At 43.4% G+C, this 15545-nt stretch overlaps 1 protein-coding gene across 1 annotated transcript in view; it reads left to right on the top strand.

Moving 5' to 3' along the window:
* LOC126481881 (sodium/potassium/calcium exchanger Nckx30C) overlaps positions 1–15545 on the top strand; it is a 1430899-nt gene that overhangs the window by 801855 nt on the left and 613499 nt on the right. Inside the window, exon 4 of the mRNA XM_050105840.1 lies at positions 1324–1588. Within this exon, the coding sequence (XP_049961797.1) occupies positions 1324–1588 (265 nt within the window). The remainder of the gene's footprint in view (positions 1–1323; positions 1589–15545) is intronic.

Here is a 15545-nt window from a genome sequence, read left to right as displayed (position 1 = left end):
TAAATACACGGTTTATTTGCATCTTCTTGAAATGAATATTTTATTTGACTGCTAAAAAATTCGAAGGCGCAGTGAAAACATTCAGATAACGGCCGAAAACGACAGACACTTGCGTAAGTTGGTTGTATCGCAATAAATGAAACCCCTCAATCCTGGCCAGTGAATTAAAACATTCATTAAACGGCCGCAGCCGACAGAGACTTGTTTCAGTCGGTTGTCTCATACTGACTGAAACCAGTCAAACCCGGTGAGTGAATGAAAACATCCATACAGCTGACATGGCCGTGGAGATTAGTTTCATTCGGTTCTTTCATTCGACTGAAAAAACCGACTGACAGAAAAAACAATCGATGGACCAGACGGTTGTTAAAAACAGTCGGGTGTCCCATCACTAGGTCGAAGACGTGCCTGGAGACGTCCTGGACAGCTGTGGCAAATCTACCCGAGTAACGCCCGCCATACGGCCCGACAACCAGGACTGATGGTATGCAGTGCCATTTCTTTTCACATCGGGACACCTTTTGTTGTTATGGGCGCGACCCTTACAGCATAGTGCTATGTCAACGATATTATACACCCCGATCGTTGCCCTAGATTTCAAGCCATCCTGGGTTTACATTTCAGCAAAATAATGCCCGCCCGCAAACGGTTAGAGTTTCTACTGCTTGTCTTTCTGCTTGTCACACCCTGTCTTGGCCTACAAGGTCTCGGGATCTCTTTCCAACTGAGAATGTTTTGAGCATTACGGGAAGGGCTCTCAAACCGTCTGAGGATTTTGACGATCCAACATGACAATTGGACAGAATTTTGCACAGTATTCCCCAGGAGGTCATCCAACAACTTTATCAATCACTGCCAAGCCGAATAACTGTCTGCATAATGGCCAGCGGTGGGCCAACAACGCGTTATTAACTTGCTCTTTTTCTGAAACCTTTCTCCTGAATAAATTCTCCAGTTGTTCTCGAATGTACTCATTTGAACGTGAGTACCTTTTCATTACATGTACCGATTTCTGTCACATTCGGATAATTCTTTTTTTTTTTTTCCTTAGAGTTTATTTATCAGCCTATGCGGAAGGACTGATATGAGATACGATACGAGAAGAGTTGGATAATTTCTAGCAACTCTGCGTTGAAGCTGAAAGTGTCTGTTACGTCACATCAAAAACAACTTTTATGCAATTTAGCTTATAATGAAGAAAAATCCTTTCGTTCGAAAGCAATTATTTAGATGTAGCTCAAGTTCTTGCAGTAGACCTTGCGTTGGCAAAACTGGGTCAAAATGCAGCAGAGTGAGGGAGTCTTGGCGGTGTTGGTGTTGCAGCACGCGAGCAACGCGGCCACGTCGAGCCAGACGAGCGTGGGCGGCGGCTCGGGCGCGGGCGGGTCGGCGGGCAGCGCGGCGGGGGCGGCGGGGGCGGCGCCGGGCGTGGCGGGGGCGGTCACCGGGCCCGGGCTCGTCGTGGGCCGGCCCGTCGCCTCCTCCTCGTCCGGCCACCACCACCACCACCATCACCACCACTCGGGCACCAAGTTCCGGCACGGGCTGCTGCAGCTCATGATCCACACAATCGACCCGCTGCACGACGGTAAGTACAACGCCGCCCAGCTCTTTCGACGAACTGCGCCAGTGGACGGACGATGCACCTCGCGTTTCGACATCCCGTGACGACAGTGGACTACATATACCAGTACTGTGGATAATTCGCTATTTTTGTATCGGCTCCAGAAGCATACCCGTACCACAACATGCGATTCTTCTAAAGAGTAATGACAGTAATTGGTCGTATTGTGCGGCGATCGCTACTAGATGGGTGGGGAAATGCTCCTCCGGTTGTGATGTCTACGTAGCTGTGCTCCTATCCTGGCGTTGTCGGTTCGATGGCGGATGTGGAGATTCGGAACCCGTCATCGAGACACCAAATATGCTCTTTATTAACATAGAATGCATGTTTGTTTCTAGAATGCTGAACTTCAGTATTGGAAATCGATTCCAAGTACCTATGCAGGGGCACCACGTGCAGGAATCAGCTTCATTCCAGGAATGAAACTGATGGCTGAAAGACCTCATGGCCAATATGGCAGTGCCATCTTTGCCAAACCCGATCTCCAGATTCTTACGACTTCCATCACAGAGCAAAATAATATTGAAATCATTACTGTAGAAGTTAGAAACCTTGTAATTTCCTCTCTCTACAAGCCTCCTAATGAAGCATTCTTGTTTCATCCTCCTGCTAATTTCAACAGCCTGAAGCCATCTGTAATTATTGGTGACTTCAACAGCCATAGCACTGTTTCGGGCTACTCTCAGAATGATCCAAAAGGAAATGCCGTACGAGAATGGGCAGATCTGCATCAACTATCTTTGATCCACGGTAAAAAACTTCCTCCGTCTTTCAATAGTTGTAGATGGCAACGATGCCTGATCTTATTTTTGTGAATGAGAAATTGGCTGAACGAAGTATCAAATCTCTTTGTACACCGGTTCCTCACACGCAGCACCGTCCAATTATGAGTCAATTGATACCAGCAATCCCCTCACACACCGTGTCCTTCAGGTGAAGGTATAATTTGAAGAAGGCAAGCTGGCAAACATTCTCCACAATTCTTGATCAAAGGATTACAACAATTGATCCCATTCCTGAGGCATACGAAGAGTTTATGGAAGTAGTCCAGTATTGCTCAAGAAAAACCATTCCTAGAGGCTGTAGGACCAGTTACATTCAAGGTCTTACCTCCGAAACATCGCCTTTATTGAAAGAATATCAAGACCCTTTCAGTGATGAAACTATCTCTAGGGAGCTGCGTGTTATTTCCTCCATTTCTGAATCCAAACGCAACCAATGGAACAAATTAATGGAAGAATTGGATATAAGAAGAACCAGTTACAATGCCTGGAGGTTAATTAGACTCCTCAGTAATCATAAAACGAAGTTCTCACTACATAGTAACATCTCTGCAAATCAAATTGCAGGTCAGCTCGTGGAGAGCGGCAAACCAAGTAAAGCTAGAATTGGACTCAAACGAATAGCCGAGAAACTGATGTGCCAGGAAAACATTATACTCTCTTACCATTTTACAATGGAAGATCTGAATAGAGCACTGAATAAATGCAAAACTGGTAAGGCGGCAGGAATGGATGACATCTCCCTCGAACAACGTATAAGATTTGGTCCTGCCAGTAAGCAATGGCTCTTGGACTTATTCAACAATTGCATCAACTACTGCAAAATCCCTAAACTGTGGAGAAAAGCCAGAGTTATTGCAATTCTGAAGCCTGGAAAGAACGCAAGCGATCCCAAGAACTACCGACCAATCTCCTTACTATGTCATTTACATAAAATCTTGGAAAGAATGATTTTGGACTGACTATCTGATGTGGTAGAACCATTGCTCATATCAGAACAAGCCGGATTTTGACTAGCGGGAAGCTGTACTTCACAAGTACTTCACCTAACACAATATGTAGAAGACGGCTATGAAAACAACAAAGTCACTGATGTAGATTTTATTGTCTTGATATCAGCCTATGATACTGTTAACCAAAATAAAGTGCTTAACATGACTGGGGATTACAAACTCACCCAAATGATTGAGTGCTTTCTTCAGAACAGAAGGCGTTTTGTTGAATTTCAAGGTCAGCGGAACAGATGGAGGAATGTAAAGAACGGCCTTCCACAAGGGAGTGTGCTAGCTCCTATACTTTTTAATATCTACACAAGTGATCAGCCCTGCCCGCAAGGGAGAAAGAGATTTATTTATGCTGATGATGTCGCTCTAGCAGTTCAAGGAACATCATTTGAACATATTAAAGAGAAGCTCCCCCATGCTCTAGAAATTCTAAGTGGCTATTACCAAGACAACCAGCTGAAGACAAACCCAGCAAAAACACATATTTGTGCGTTCCATCTTAGAAATAGACATGTAGAAAGGAAATTGCAGGTGTTCTGGGAAGGTAAGCAATTAGAACACTGCTTCACTCACAAATATCTTGGAGTAACTCTTGATCGAGTACTTACCTACAGAATACATTGCTTGAACACCAATCAGAAGGTATCTGAAAGGAACAAAATTTTCTGGAAAATATCGGGTACAACCTGGGGGACGCATCCTCGCATCTTAAGAACTTCTGCTGTAGCTCTTTGTTATTTAGCTGCAGGATATGCTTGCCCTGTGTGGTGCAGATCTAGTCATGCTAAACAAGTGTATATCGCCTTGAATGAAACCTGCAGACTCATTACGGGATGTTTGAGATCTACACCACTTGATAAAGTTTATTGTCTAGCGAGCATCCCAGCTCCAGATATCCGCCGTGAATGTGCATCCAGACTGGAAAAGTCTAAGGCATTGTATCTGAAGAACCACGCATTACACGGGAGTCAGCAAGCAGTACCAAGGCTCAAGCGAAGGAAAAGCTTTCTCCATTCAACTGAAAGCCTCACTGAACCACTTTCGAACTTCAGAGTCAATTCATGGTGTTCCAAATTCAGCTACCTTGCAGGGTGGAAGATCCCGACCGAAAGCCTCCCACCAGGTCACAAAGAAAGCTGGTCGACATGGAAGACCCTCAACAGGCTGCGTTCTGGAGTTGGAAGAACGAAGACCAACTTGAAAAAGTGGGGATTTGCATGCGATTCCACAGCATGTGAATGTGGTGAAGAAAAGACAATGAGTCATCTTCTTGTCTGCAGCCTATGCCCAATGTCATTTTCGCCAAAGAATGTCATCGATACCACCAAGGTTCAAATGGCTCTGAGCACTATAGGATTTAACATCTGAGGTCATCAGTCCTCCAGAACTTAGAACTACTTAAACCTAAATAACCTAAGGACATCACACACCCCATGCCCGAGGCAGGATTCGAACGTGCGACCGCAGCGGTCGCGCGGTGCCAGGCTGAAGCGCCTAGAACCGCTCGGCCACACCGGCCGCCGATGCCACCAAGGAAGCATGCGAAGTTGCTGCATACTGGTCACTCCGCATTTAATTGTAATTGTAACGCTTATAGTTCCATGTTTTGGAACATTTTGTAAAACTTGTAAGCTATAGTGTGTGTTTCTGACACGGTTAAATGAAACATAGGATGTAGGGAACACTAGCTGGAGACGCGTGTGCGACCACATCCCATGGGCGCAGTCAGACGTTGCAGTGTCAGTAGGGCGACGCTGCAAGGCTCGGACGAGGAGAGGCAGGGCTCCTCCGGGGCCGACGCAATGCTACGCCTAGGCACCGCTGACGGTCAGGCAGTCGAAGGCAGAGTGCCTGGTGACCGAGGCCCCGCCCTGCTTGGCTTAGGCTGCGGTCACAGTGGCATCGATGGATTCCGCCGTCGATCGGCGTCGGCTGAAGACTGCTTGTCTTTTCAAATCAGTACACTACTTTTAGCGCCGACCCCAGTGTAGCCTACCTCATCGTCCGAAGGTAAAGACTTCGGACGACAGTCAGTGAATTCAAATCAGTCTGTTTTCTCCGGTCAGATCGACCGACTTCTCACACACAGAATGTGGGCTGTAATAAGCTGAGGACTTTAGTCCAAGAAAGAGTGAGTTTGTCGCCGGCCGAAGTGGCCGTGCGGTTAAAGGCGCTGCAGTCTGGAACCGCAAGACCGCTACGGTCGCAGGTTCGAATCCTGCCTCGGGCATGGATGTTTGTGATGTCCTTAGGTTAGTTAGGTTTAACTAGTTCTAAGTTCTCGGGGACTAATGACCACAGCAGTTGAGTCCCATAGTGCTTAGAGCCATTTGAACCATTTTTTTGAGTTTGTCGCGTCCTGAGGATAAAAAATCATATTCAGGTTTCAAGTTAGAGTCTATCGACTGAAATCGCAGGTTTATATGAAACCACAAGTAGACAAAATATTTATCGTACATTTTAGGCGTAAATTATAACTCCAAAAATAATATATTCAAGTGAAAAATGTGGCGTGCTTTTAGTATTTGGATTGTAGTGTCGATAAATTAGTACTGTATTGCTACTTACTGCGGTTTCTTTGACAGTAGGGAGGTGATTTTCTTTCATGAAGTTGTTTCCGAATCTGTATGTTTTTCCACTTTTCAGTGCGTTAGCTGTTCACAGATTTTTATTATAAACTTTATGCTTGTCTTCCACACTTATGCTGAACGACATTCATTCAAGGTTATTTGACGTATGCCTGCATAACTTCAAATGAATACAGCAAACCAGAGTGTCTGTGATATTACTTTTTCAGGTCACCACGAGTCATTCTGAGTCTGTAACATAACGTTTCTCCCTTCATGTCATATGTTGCTAAAACTTCTCTGGTTATTCCGATAACCAGAGACAGAGTGTACAGTACTCGCCACCTCCTTTTCGAGACAGATATAGCTTATTCACATGCATTCGGCGTCTTTTTAATAGAAAACGCAGCACCCAGCTCCAAACACGGAGACATCGTGGTGTCCGTCCCACTCCAGGCTAAACCTGACCTACTTCACACATAGAAGAGATTCTAACCTAACCGTACCAAACCTAGCCTCACCTACTTGACGCCGCCAGAAGCTGACGAATTGGATCGGCCGTACTGCGACTAAGCTGCTGGCCGATGTTAACGGGCGACCTCTGGCGACGGCGTCTGACAAGTGTTGTCGGTGACACACTGAACGTAGCCTCAGGCTGCGGTCATCGGCTGCAGTGCTGGTCAACAGCGTCTTTGCTGGGCGGCAGGGTGGTCAGCGTGCCTGAGGCGGGACTGGCTTACGATGACGACGACTGGCCAGCGGATTCAGCGCGGCGGCTGTCTGGACACGACTGCCGGGCTCATACATCCCTGGTCGCTGGATGAACGCACATAAATAGCGCCTCGGCGATCGTCTGTTTGGCCACTGCTGGCTGTAGTATCCCGCAGCGTAACCGGCAAAACACTGACTCGACACCACTTCCTTGCCGCAAGAGAATGGTCAGTATCTGCACAGTGTATTCAATTATCCAGCATACTCCACCTAGCTCGCATAGCAGACAAGTGGTGTTCGTCGCTAAGTCTATTGATCACACGCCACAATAGTGTTTATATAATGACTCGCCATTATTATCTTGGACTACTCTCTCCCGCTAGTGAGAGCTTGGCCAGCGACGATCGTGGCTTCTTCCGACCGATGTACGGCGTGCTGGCTGGAATCTTCCACCCCTCGTGTGTCGTGCTTTCACTGTTCCACCGCTTCAGAATGTAACTTCCGCAGCTTCGCTGCTCTAAGCATTTTACCAGGTGCAAGTGTTTCTATTGCGACTGACAGAAAGTCAGTGGTAGTGACCGTGACTAACACTCCCAAGAAAGTGTGAGGTGAACCGCCGCAGTCACGGGAAACAATGCTGCCATCTGAAAGGGAACTACAGCTCGTCGTTCCTTAGAATCCACTGCACACTGTGCTGCATGGTATAAAAAACTGGTCTCTGCCACGGAAACTAAGCATTTGCAGATATGTGTTCATTGCGCCTTATTTGGTCTTTGTTATTTCATGTACCCCCTGCAGCAAAACTACGTAGTTCTGTTAAACATATTGGGTGACTTTATCTCTCTATTCAAAAACACACCTTGAGAGTTTTTTTTTTTTTTTAATTCCAAAGCAGTGTTTTTGAAAGCTTATTGAGGGGCAGTGTAAAGCTCTGTGATAAATACACAAATTTCCTTTAACTTGGAGAGGTTGAAAAAATCAGCCAATCAGTTGCAAATAAAGGTTTATTGGAACCCTTGACCTAGGTTTAGTCAATTTTAAACCTGATTTCTTCGGAAGAACACAATTTTAAAAGCTGGCCGGTGTGGCCGTGCGGTTCGAGGCGCTTCAGTCTGGAACCGCGTGACCGCTACGGTCGCAGGTTCGAATCCTGCCCCAGGCATGGATGTTTGTGATGTCCCTAGGTTAGCTAGGTTTAAGTAGTTCTAAGTTCTGGGGGACTGATGACCACAGATGTTAAGTCCCATAGTGCTCAGAGCCATTTTTGAACACAATTTTAAAATTGTCGATATGTAGATCAAGGGCTCCAATAAATCTTTATTTGCAACTGGTTGGCTGATTCTCTTCAACCTCTCCATGTCTACTGTCACACAGTTGCTGAAGCAGCAGCCATGTTTACGATTTTAAAACTTTCTTTTAAACTGAACCCATAACTGGAAAGTGCGGTGGAACTCAGTTCAATTCAGTTTATTACCATAAATTTTGGACCTGTTATCTGGAAACTCTAAGCAGGTCGCACATTTCCAATAATTATCATGTGTCTGTGTGTATGAGAGAGAGAGAGAGAGAGAGAGAGAGAGAGAGAGAGAGAGAGAGAGAGAGTGTCTCATGTGTGTGTGTACTGATACAGTACGTCACATCATTGCTATACAGGATCAGCAAACTAACTCTGCCACCTCGTATATTCCAGAAACGAAACAAAATGTAAAAAATACGGTTGGCCAGGGATGCACCTATGTGAAGGGCTCACACAAAGAGCAGAAAGGCGCAGTCCATAAATGTGAACAACCATCACTTTCGGCACAAAGTTACGTTTTTTCAATGACATATGTATGTTTTTCACTACAGTTAGTGACGAGAGACTTGTTTACCCTGTTCGAAACTACATATCTTCCGAAGTACGTAGACTTTAAAGAATGGTAACGGAGCAACAGTAACGCTTTAATGTGCAGAGCTACGGTAGCCTACAGCAGTCTTCACCACAGCGCAGGCAACCCGCATTATATAATTACAGCTTTGCAGCAGAAACTATGGCACCGACTCCATTACTTAAATGCTAAATATTCGAGAATGTATAGGGCTTAGAGCAGTGAAACCAAGTCTGGCATCACTATTTCAACTTCTAGTTCTCATTTCCGTAGGAAAATATATATGTGCCATTTTTTCTAAAAAAAAAACATAACTTCGTGTTGAAAGAGATATTTGTTTACATTCATAGATTGTGCTTCCTGCCCATTCTGTGAGCCCCTTAATAGGTACATCCCTTGCCAATTGCATTTTTCACATTTTATTTCATTTCAGAGATATATGAAGCGGCAAAGTTAGGTGGGACACACTGTATAATATAGAAATAGAATGTTGAAAATATAATGAAGCAAAACAACATAAAATAAAAGAAATATAATTGAAGCCCTAACTGAATAATATTCGGCCTAAATAACTATAGCTGTTACTGAACGCCTGGAAGAGTTCCACGTTTGCCAACTAACTACAACTATACCTACGTCTAGACCCATTGTTGCTTGCTATTCTTCATCGCCCCCACTGGTATGTGCACTTCTCAGTAAATTTTCCGTCTACGTTTAGCTGGGCAGATGGCCATTGCATTTTGCCTAATATACTCTGCTATGGTACTGACAATTCGTGTTATGCTCTTGCTTTCCACTTGTGATCTACTGACGTTATTTTGATTTTCGGAGGCTCCACTGGAGCTTCATCTTAAAGACTGAAAGTTCATGGGTGGCCAGTTGGAAATTCGACGTGAAATGCAATCACCACAGCCCGAATTGTTTTCTAAATCGTCGAAAACCTACCTGTGTGTAATTATATTACTAATGGTTACCCTTAAGCCGCACAGCCTCATGATAAACGCCATCTTGGCGAAGTAAATTTCCAGTTTTCAGTTTTGAAATCACTACAGCAACTCCATACTGTGCAAAGATAACACATACGTGTAACTGGACCCTTAAGCTTCTTAGTCAACAAATTTTACGGTCTGCATTGTGTAGCACAATGTATTTCGCTCCCTGATCATTTGTAAAGGCTATTTGCGGTACCAACGTTAGTGTCGAGACAATCATGGAGGAGACAGCAAAACAAACCAAAAGACAGACATGCCGCATTCCGTTTCACAATGTTCCTTTACAAAAGAATATCAAGGAGTAGTGTTCTAGTTTAATTCTCGCACCACTACATAGGTGTTTGATACAGATGTTAGAGTCAGTTGCGCTGAGAAGCAACTGGAAATGTACAAAATTGGACAAAGCTCCACGGTCTGGTGCAGTCATTATCAGATTCTGCACCGAATTTGCAGATCCTTTCCTCTTCTAACCACGATCTACCGTAGATCCCGTGCCCAGTAGCTGGAAGCAAGCAAACGCCACACTCGTCTGCAAGAACGGTAAAGGTGGTTTACAAAACTAATGCCCATTATCCTTGCAATCCATTTATTGTAGAATCTTAGAACATATTCACAGCTCAAACATAATGACGTATCTTGAACAGAATGACCTCCTTCCTGCCAACCAACATGTATTCCGAAAACTTCGATAATGTGAAAACCCAGCTCGTACGTTTCTCACCTCACCTCCTGAAAAGTATGTATCAAGACAGATACAGTACTTCTTGATTTTAGAAAATCATTGGAATCAATACCACACCGACGCCTATGATAGGTGGCACAATGACATGGGTATCAAGCGAAAGTTTTGACCGTATTGGAGATTTCTTGGTTGGGTAGACGCAGCATGTTATTTGAATGGAAGCATGGAAGTAACTCCAGGTGTGCCCAAGAGAACTATGTAGTGACCCTTACTGTTCATGCTGAATATTAATGACTCGCTCAATATTAATGGTCTTGCCAACATTAGTAAGCTCAGAATTTACGCAGATGATGCAGTTACATATAATCAAATACTGTGTGGAAAAAGCTGGGCAGATATTCAGCCGAATCATGTTAAGAGTTCAAAGTGGTGTAAAAATTGGCAATTTGCTTTAAATCGTCATGAAACAGTGCACTTCAAAAAATGAAAAAAGACGTCTTATCTGTGACTCCCATATCGGTAACTCATACAAACACTGGTGTGTAGCAATTTGTAGAGATATGCAGCGAAACGATTGCATACAATCATAAAAGTAAAAGTCGTGCTCCAGTGTGTGGGACCCATACCAAACAGGACTAGTGAGGGTCCTGGACATACAGCCAGAAGGGCAAGAGAATTGATCACAATTTGTTTGATCCTTGGCAGAGTGTGAGAAAGATGCTGAAGAAACTGAACTACCAGAGGGTTGAAGATAACGCAAAATGTTCCGAGAAAGCCTATTTAAAGAGTTACAAGAACGAACTTTAAATAATGAAGCTAGGAACATATTGTCATCCCCCTGTGTCTCGCTTCCGTAGGGATTGTGAGGACAAGATTATACTAAATAGAGAGAGCACAGAGACATCATTCCCGCGCTCCATACGTGAATGAAACCCAAAGAAGCCCCAATAGCTAGTACAATGGGAATTAGCTCTGTACCATGCCCTTTACAGACATTTCCAGAGTATGTTCGTAGATGTAGATGACTAATGCGAGCGTCAAAATACACCTGACGATTACCCACAGACACCAAAATGCATTGCCGAAAATAATAAAGAACGAACATTACTGAACGAAAGCGCCATGAATTAGACAGCTGTACAAAAACAACTTTCCTCAAACATTTATGTGCTGTGAGGCACCGCTTGCGCAAAATATAATCTCTTTGTGACTAATGATGCTTTAAAAACTCCAGTGTACCTCTAATGAGCTTCAGTCGAGAATTCTGAGTTCTTTCAGCCATTGCGATAGACTTTTCAATCTCAACTGTGTTTCTTTGTTATTTTTCTCTTCAACACTTCAAGCATTTCTTTCAACAACATATTTTGTGCGGAACATTCAGAAGTAACGTTCTGACTGCCTCTTCTTCAGTTCTCTCGTAGTCACTCGCGTACCCTCCACCTAATTAAAACGGTTATTGTGGATTGAACCGAGAATCAGAAATATATGCCATTTAGTTTGTAGTCCGATTAACAGCGCTGAATATGATTACACTTCACTCTGTGCGTTACAAAATATTTTCAAATTGTTATTTAACTTCAGTAATTGAATACGATTAAATAAATAATTTTACATTTCTGGAATTCGATCTCGATCTCGCCTCTGTTGTTTCGAGTACTGTGCACTTGAGTTTTTACGTTGCGAGTTAACGTCACCAAATCCGTCACGGAGTTTATTCGTGTTTTCTTTTTCAACGAGCTTTACTTTTTCGACAAGAGGTAATTGTTTTATGCTTGTTACTGTCAATACCTTATTGAAAAGAAAGGACTTGCCAAGAGGTCTGCGTTATAAACGTTTCAGCTTCGTCAGGTTTAACGGGACATCTCTTGCATTCATTTCATACTTTTATTTTCGATTTAAGCAATTTATAAGCACTAGAAATATGTAAATGCCCGTTTATTAAATTTTTTCAGCAACTTCTAAAAAAGTTTGAAACGTACTGATAACTTTCCTATTCTCCCTGTGTGACTGAGAAAGTATTTCACAAGTAACCATAATTTGAACACGAAGAATCTCATGAGAGTCCATCTCTTATTTCTTTGTAAAATATGAGGTATTACTGATTTATCGTATTCAATAATATATTTTTAATTCCTTTAACTTAGAAATAGTAGTGCCCTCAAGTCTCAAGAATCCTTAGGGATTATACCTAATTGCGTACAATACACGACCTACAATTATTTTTATTACTATTATTATTACTATTATTATTGTTGTTATTATTATTATTATTGTATACTGCTCAAAAGAATTAGGAAAACATGTCTTGGGCAACTGCCATATTCGATTGAGGACTGGGTATATTACTAAATTATACCTTATCTTTCACAAATTAAGAACACAACAAAATATTACATCCTCGACCGTTTACATAAAAAGATCTGAAACTACTATAGATGTCGAAAACAAAATGGAAACAGTCATTCACCCCGTCGTCCTGGGTGATTTTCATTGGACTTTCGGAGCTTCAGTAACGTTTATGTCCTCCGTGAGCGTTTATCACTGCCTGACACCTACGTATTAGTCTACGGAGGTCAGTCAGTGTTATCTGTTCCTTTTTCTCAATGAGAACCCAAGAGAGTTCTTGGAGAGTCTGTAATAGAACAGAATGACCACGAAGACGTCTGTCAATCATATTCTACATGTACACGATGGGGCTTTGATTGGGACCGACCACCGACCATTCGATTAATTCAAGGTCCAGGCTTTCCAAGACATCCTTGCTGATGCCCGCCTGCCTGGCAGTGAGGTGGCCCTGGACAATGGAAAGATCCATATGGCTCTAAATACTGAAACTTCCCCACAACACCACAGAACTTTGGAAATCTGTCCATTTGCTAAACAATATTTGGCAGGTACCGCTCTCTAAGGGTACCCACACACGGACACAGCCATCACCTCACGTCAGAGGCTATCTGAATTTGTCTGTGAATGACACATTTCGTCGGTGACTAGGCTGCCTGTTGACACGGGAATGGCAGACCTGAAGGCTAGCTGCAAGACGTTGTCTTGTCAAGCGGGTACTGGAACAAAAAGTCTGTTTCGTAACGTCCTTTCTCGTAACGTTTTCATTACAGTCTGATCAGCCACAGTGGTCCTTTTGAGATAGGCTTTCAGTACTCTGGCGATATTCGTACGACGCTGCAACGCAGACATGGCCAGGTATCGATCTTCACGTGAGGATGTAATGCATCAGCGACTTGTCCAAGTCACCTTGTGTAATCCAGCGTGTCCACAAACTATGGAAAACACGTGGGGACGCATTGGCATCTGCAGCAACACAATTGAAAGTCCATCGTGTTTGGATCACACAGACTACTTTTGCAACATGCACTGCATTAAAATGTCGCGTTGCAAGTGCTTGTTTGAATACAACATCCACAAAATATAACTGCCGTCAGTGTGCCTCATTAGAAAACGTTGTCACACTTGTATTCAAAATGGCTCTGAGCACTATGGGACTTAACTTCTGAGGTAATCAGTCCCCTAGAACTTAGAACTACTTAAACCTAACTAACCTAAGGACATCACACACATCCATGCCCGAGGCAGGATTCGAACCTGCGACAGGAGCGGTCGCGCGGTTCCAAACTGTAGCGTCTAGAACCGCTCGGCCACTTCTGCCGGCTCACACCTATATTCACCTCCTTCTGAGGGGCCACTTGACACTCTAATGCATAACATAGTCAATAGAAGGCGAATGATTTTAATTGTTTCCTGCACTGAGAGCGAAGATCTCAAGACACGCAATAAGACCACAGGTACCGTATGTATCGGAACAGATTTAAGGTAGCGGGCGTTGATACACGTGTTCCCCTAATTCTTTTGAATAGTGTATTTATGAACATAGATATTACAGATATGCTAGTTATAACAAAACCACGTAAAGCAAATTTTTAATAATATGACATTCCTGGCAAATGGGACTAATGATACGCTAACAGAAAGGCAGGGCAGCAGTACCAAATTAATCAAATCTGTAGAAGACGCTAGTTGCTTAGGACAAAGAGTGCGAGGTTATGGCGTAAAGTTAGAAAGAAAGACAGAAGGAAAAAATTAAAATGGATTAAATGAAGAACCAGTGACCCTCAATTTTACTACGAATATCTTAACACTGTTGATGCACCCAGTGGAAAATGCGTGATGGAATGGTAAAATGTTTAACCAAGTTTCTGTTCCCTTTAACGTAGACTGTCAAGCCAGTCTGTAAGCAGTAAGGTAAAGCTGCTATCACTTTAGTCAGAGTCTCATACTCATGGCTCCCTTCTACTACCGAGTCGACTAACTTCGGAGAGAACTGCAATGACAGAGTACGCGATGCGTGACGGGGATTGATAGTTGACGAATATTCGCAGAACAGTACTGTTTAAATTCGCACACAGGCGGTGGAAATTCTACAATGAGTCAAGAAGCCTATGCCATCTTTCTTTTATAGACTAGGAACATGAAGAAGAACACATCACATTAGTGTGCTCTTAAGATCACGAAAGGCCTGCCACGGGATATCTACCAATAATATCAGTTGGTAGGGCACTGAAATTGGAGATAAACTTGACATAAATACTGAGATTATACACGTTACTGAACCAGTTGTCACGTTTTACTGCAGATTCTCCTAATTCAGTCACGCCACAAGAGAGTACAGCTCGTCTACATTTGACAAAAAGCTATTGTAGGTGCAAGAATCTATATGTGCACAATATTGTTACTAATGGGTTACATATATGTTGAGTGCATTCCCAATCTTCGTGCAATCAATCACCGAAGACACTTTCCCCTAGACTACACCTCCGCCAGCAAACAGCCACAGACTGCCGCTCACCCTCTCCGTCTGTGTATATAGAGTACAACAGTGGTCATATCCTGATGATACCAACGTCTCCGATAAACGCTGGCCGTACACGACAACATAGTGGGTTCTACTACTTAAAAAGTCCTGGAGCTACTCGCATATCAGAGGACATACTCCGTATGCTCACACCGTCGTTAACAGTGTGCCCTGCGGCACCGTGTCAAACACTTTCTGGATATCTGGAAATATGAAATCTGTTTGATTCCCTTAATCCATGGTTCCCAGGATATCGTGCATGAAAAGGGCAAGTTCAGTTTCGCACGAGCAATGCTTTCGAAATCCGTATTGCGTTGTGGATATAGGCTTTTATCTTTCAAGGAAATGTAGTATATTCGAACTTTGAATACGCTCAGTAATTCTACAGCAAACCGAAGTTAAAGATATTCGACTGAATTTTGTTCATCCGTTCTTTTAACAGTTCGTG

This window comes from Schistocerca serialis, chromosome 5 (assembly GCF_023864345.2).
Source record: "Schistocerca serialis cubense isolate TAMUIC-IGC-003099 chromosome 5, iqSchSeri2.2, whole genome shotgun sequence".
Classification (NCBI taxonomy): Eukaryota; Metazoa; Arthropoda; class Insecta; order Orthoptera; family Acrididae; genus Schistocerca; species Schistocerca serialis.
Note: the sequence above shows the minus strand (reverse complement) of the source record. Positions and strands in the feature narration are given on the sequence as shown.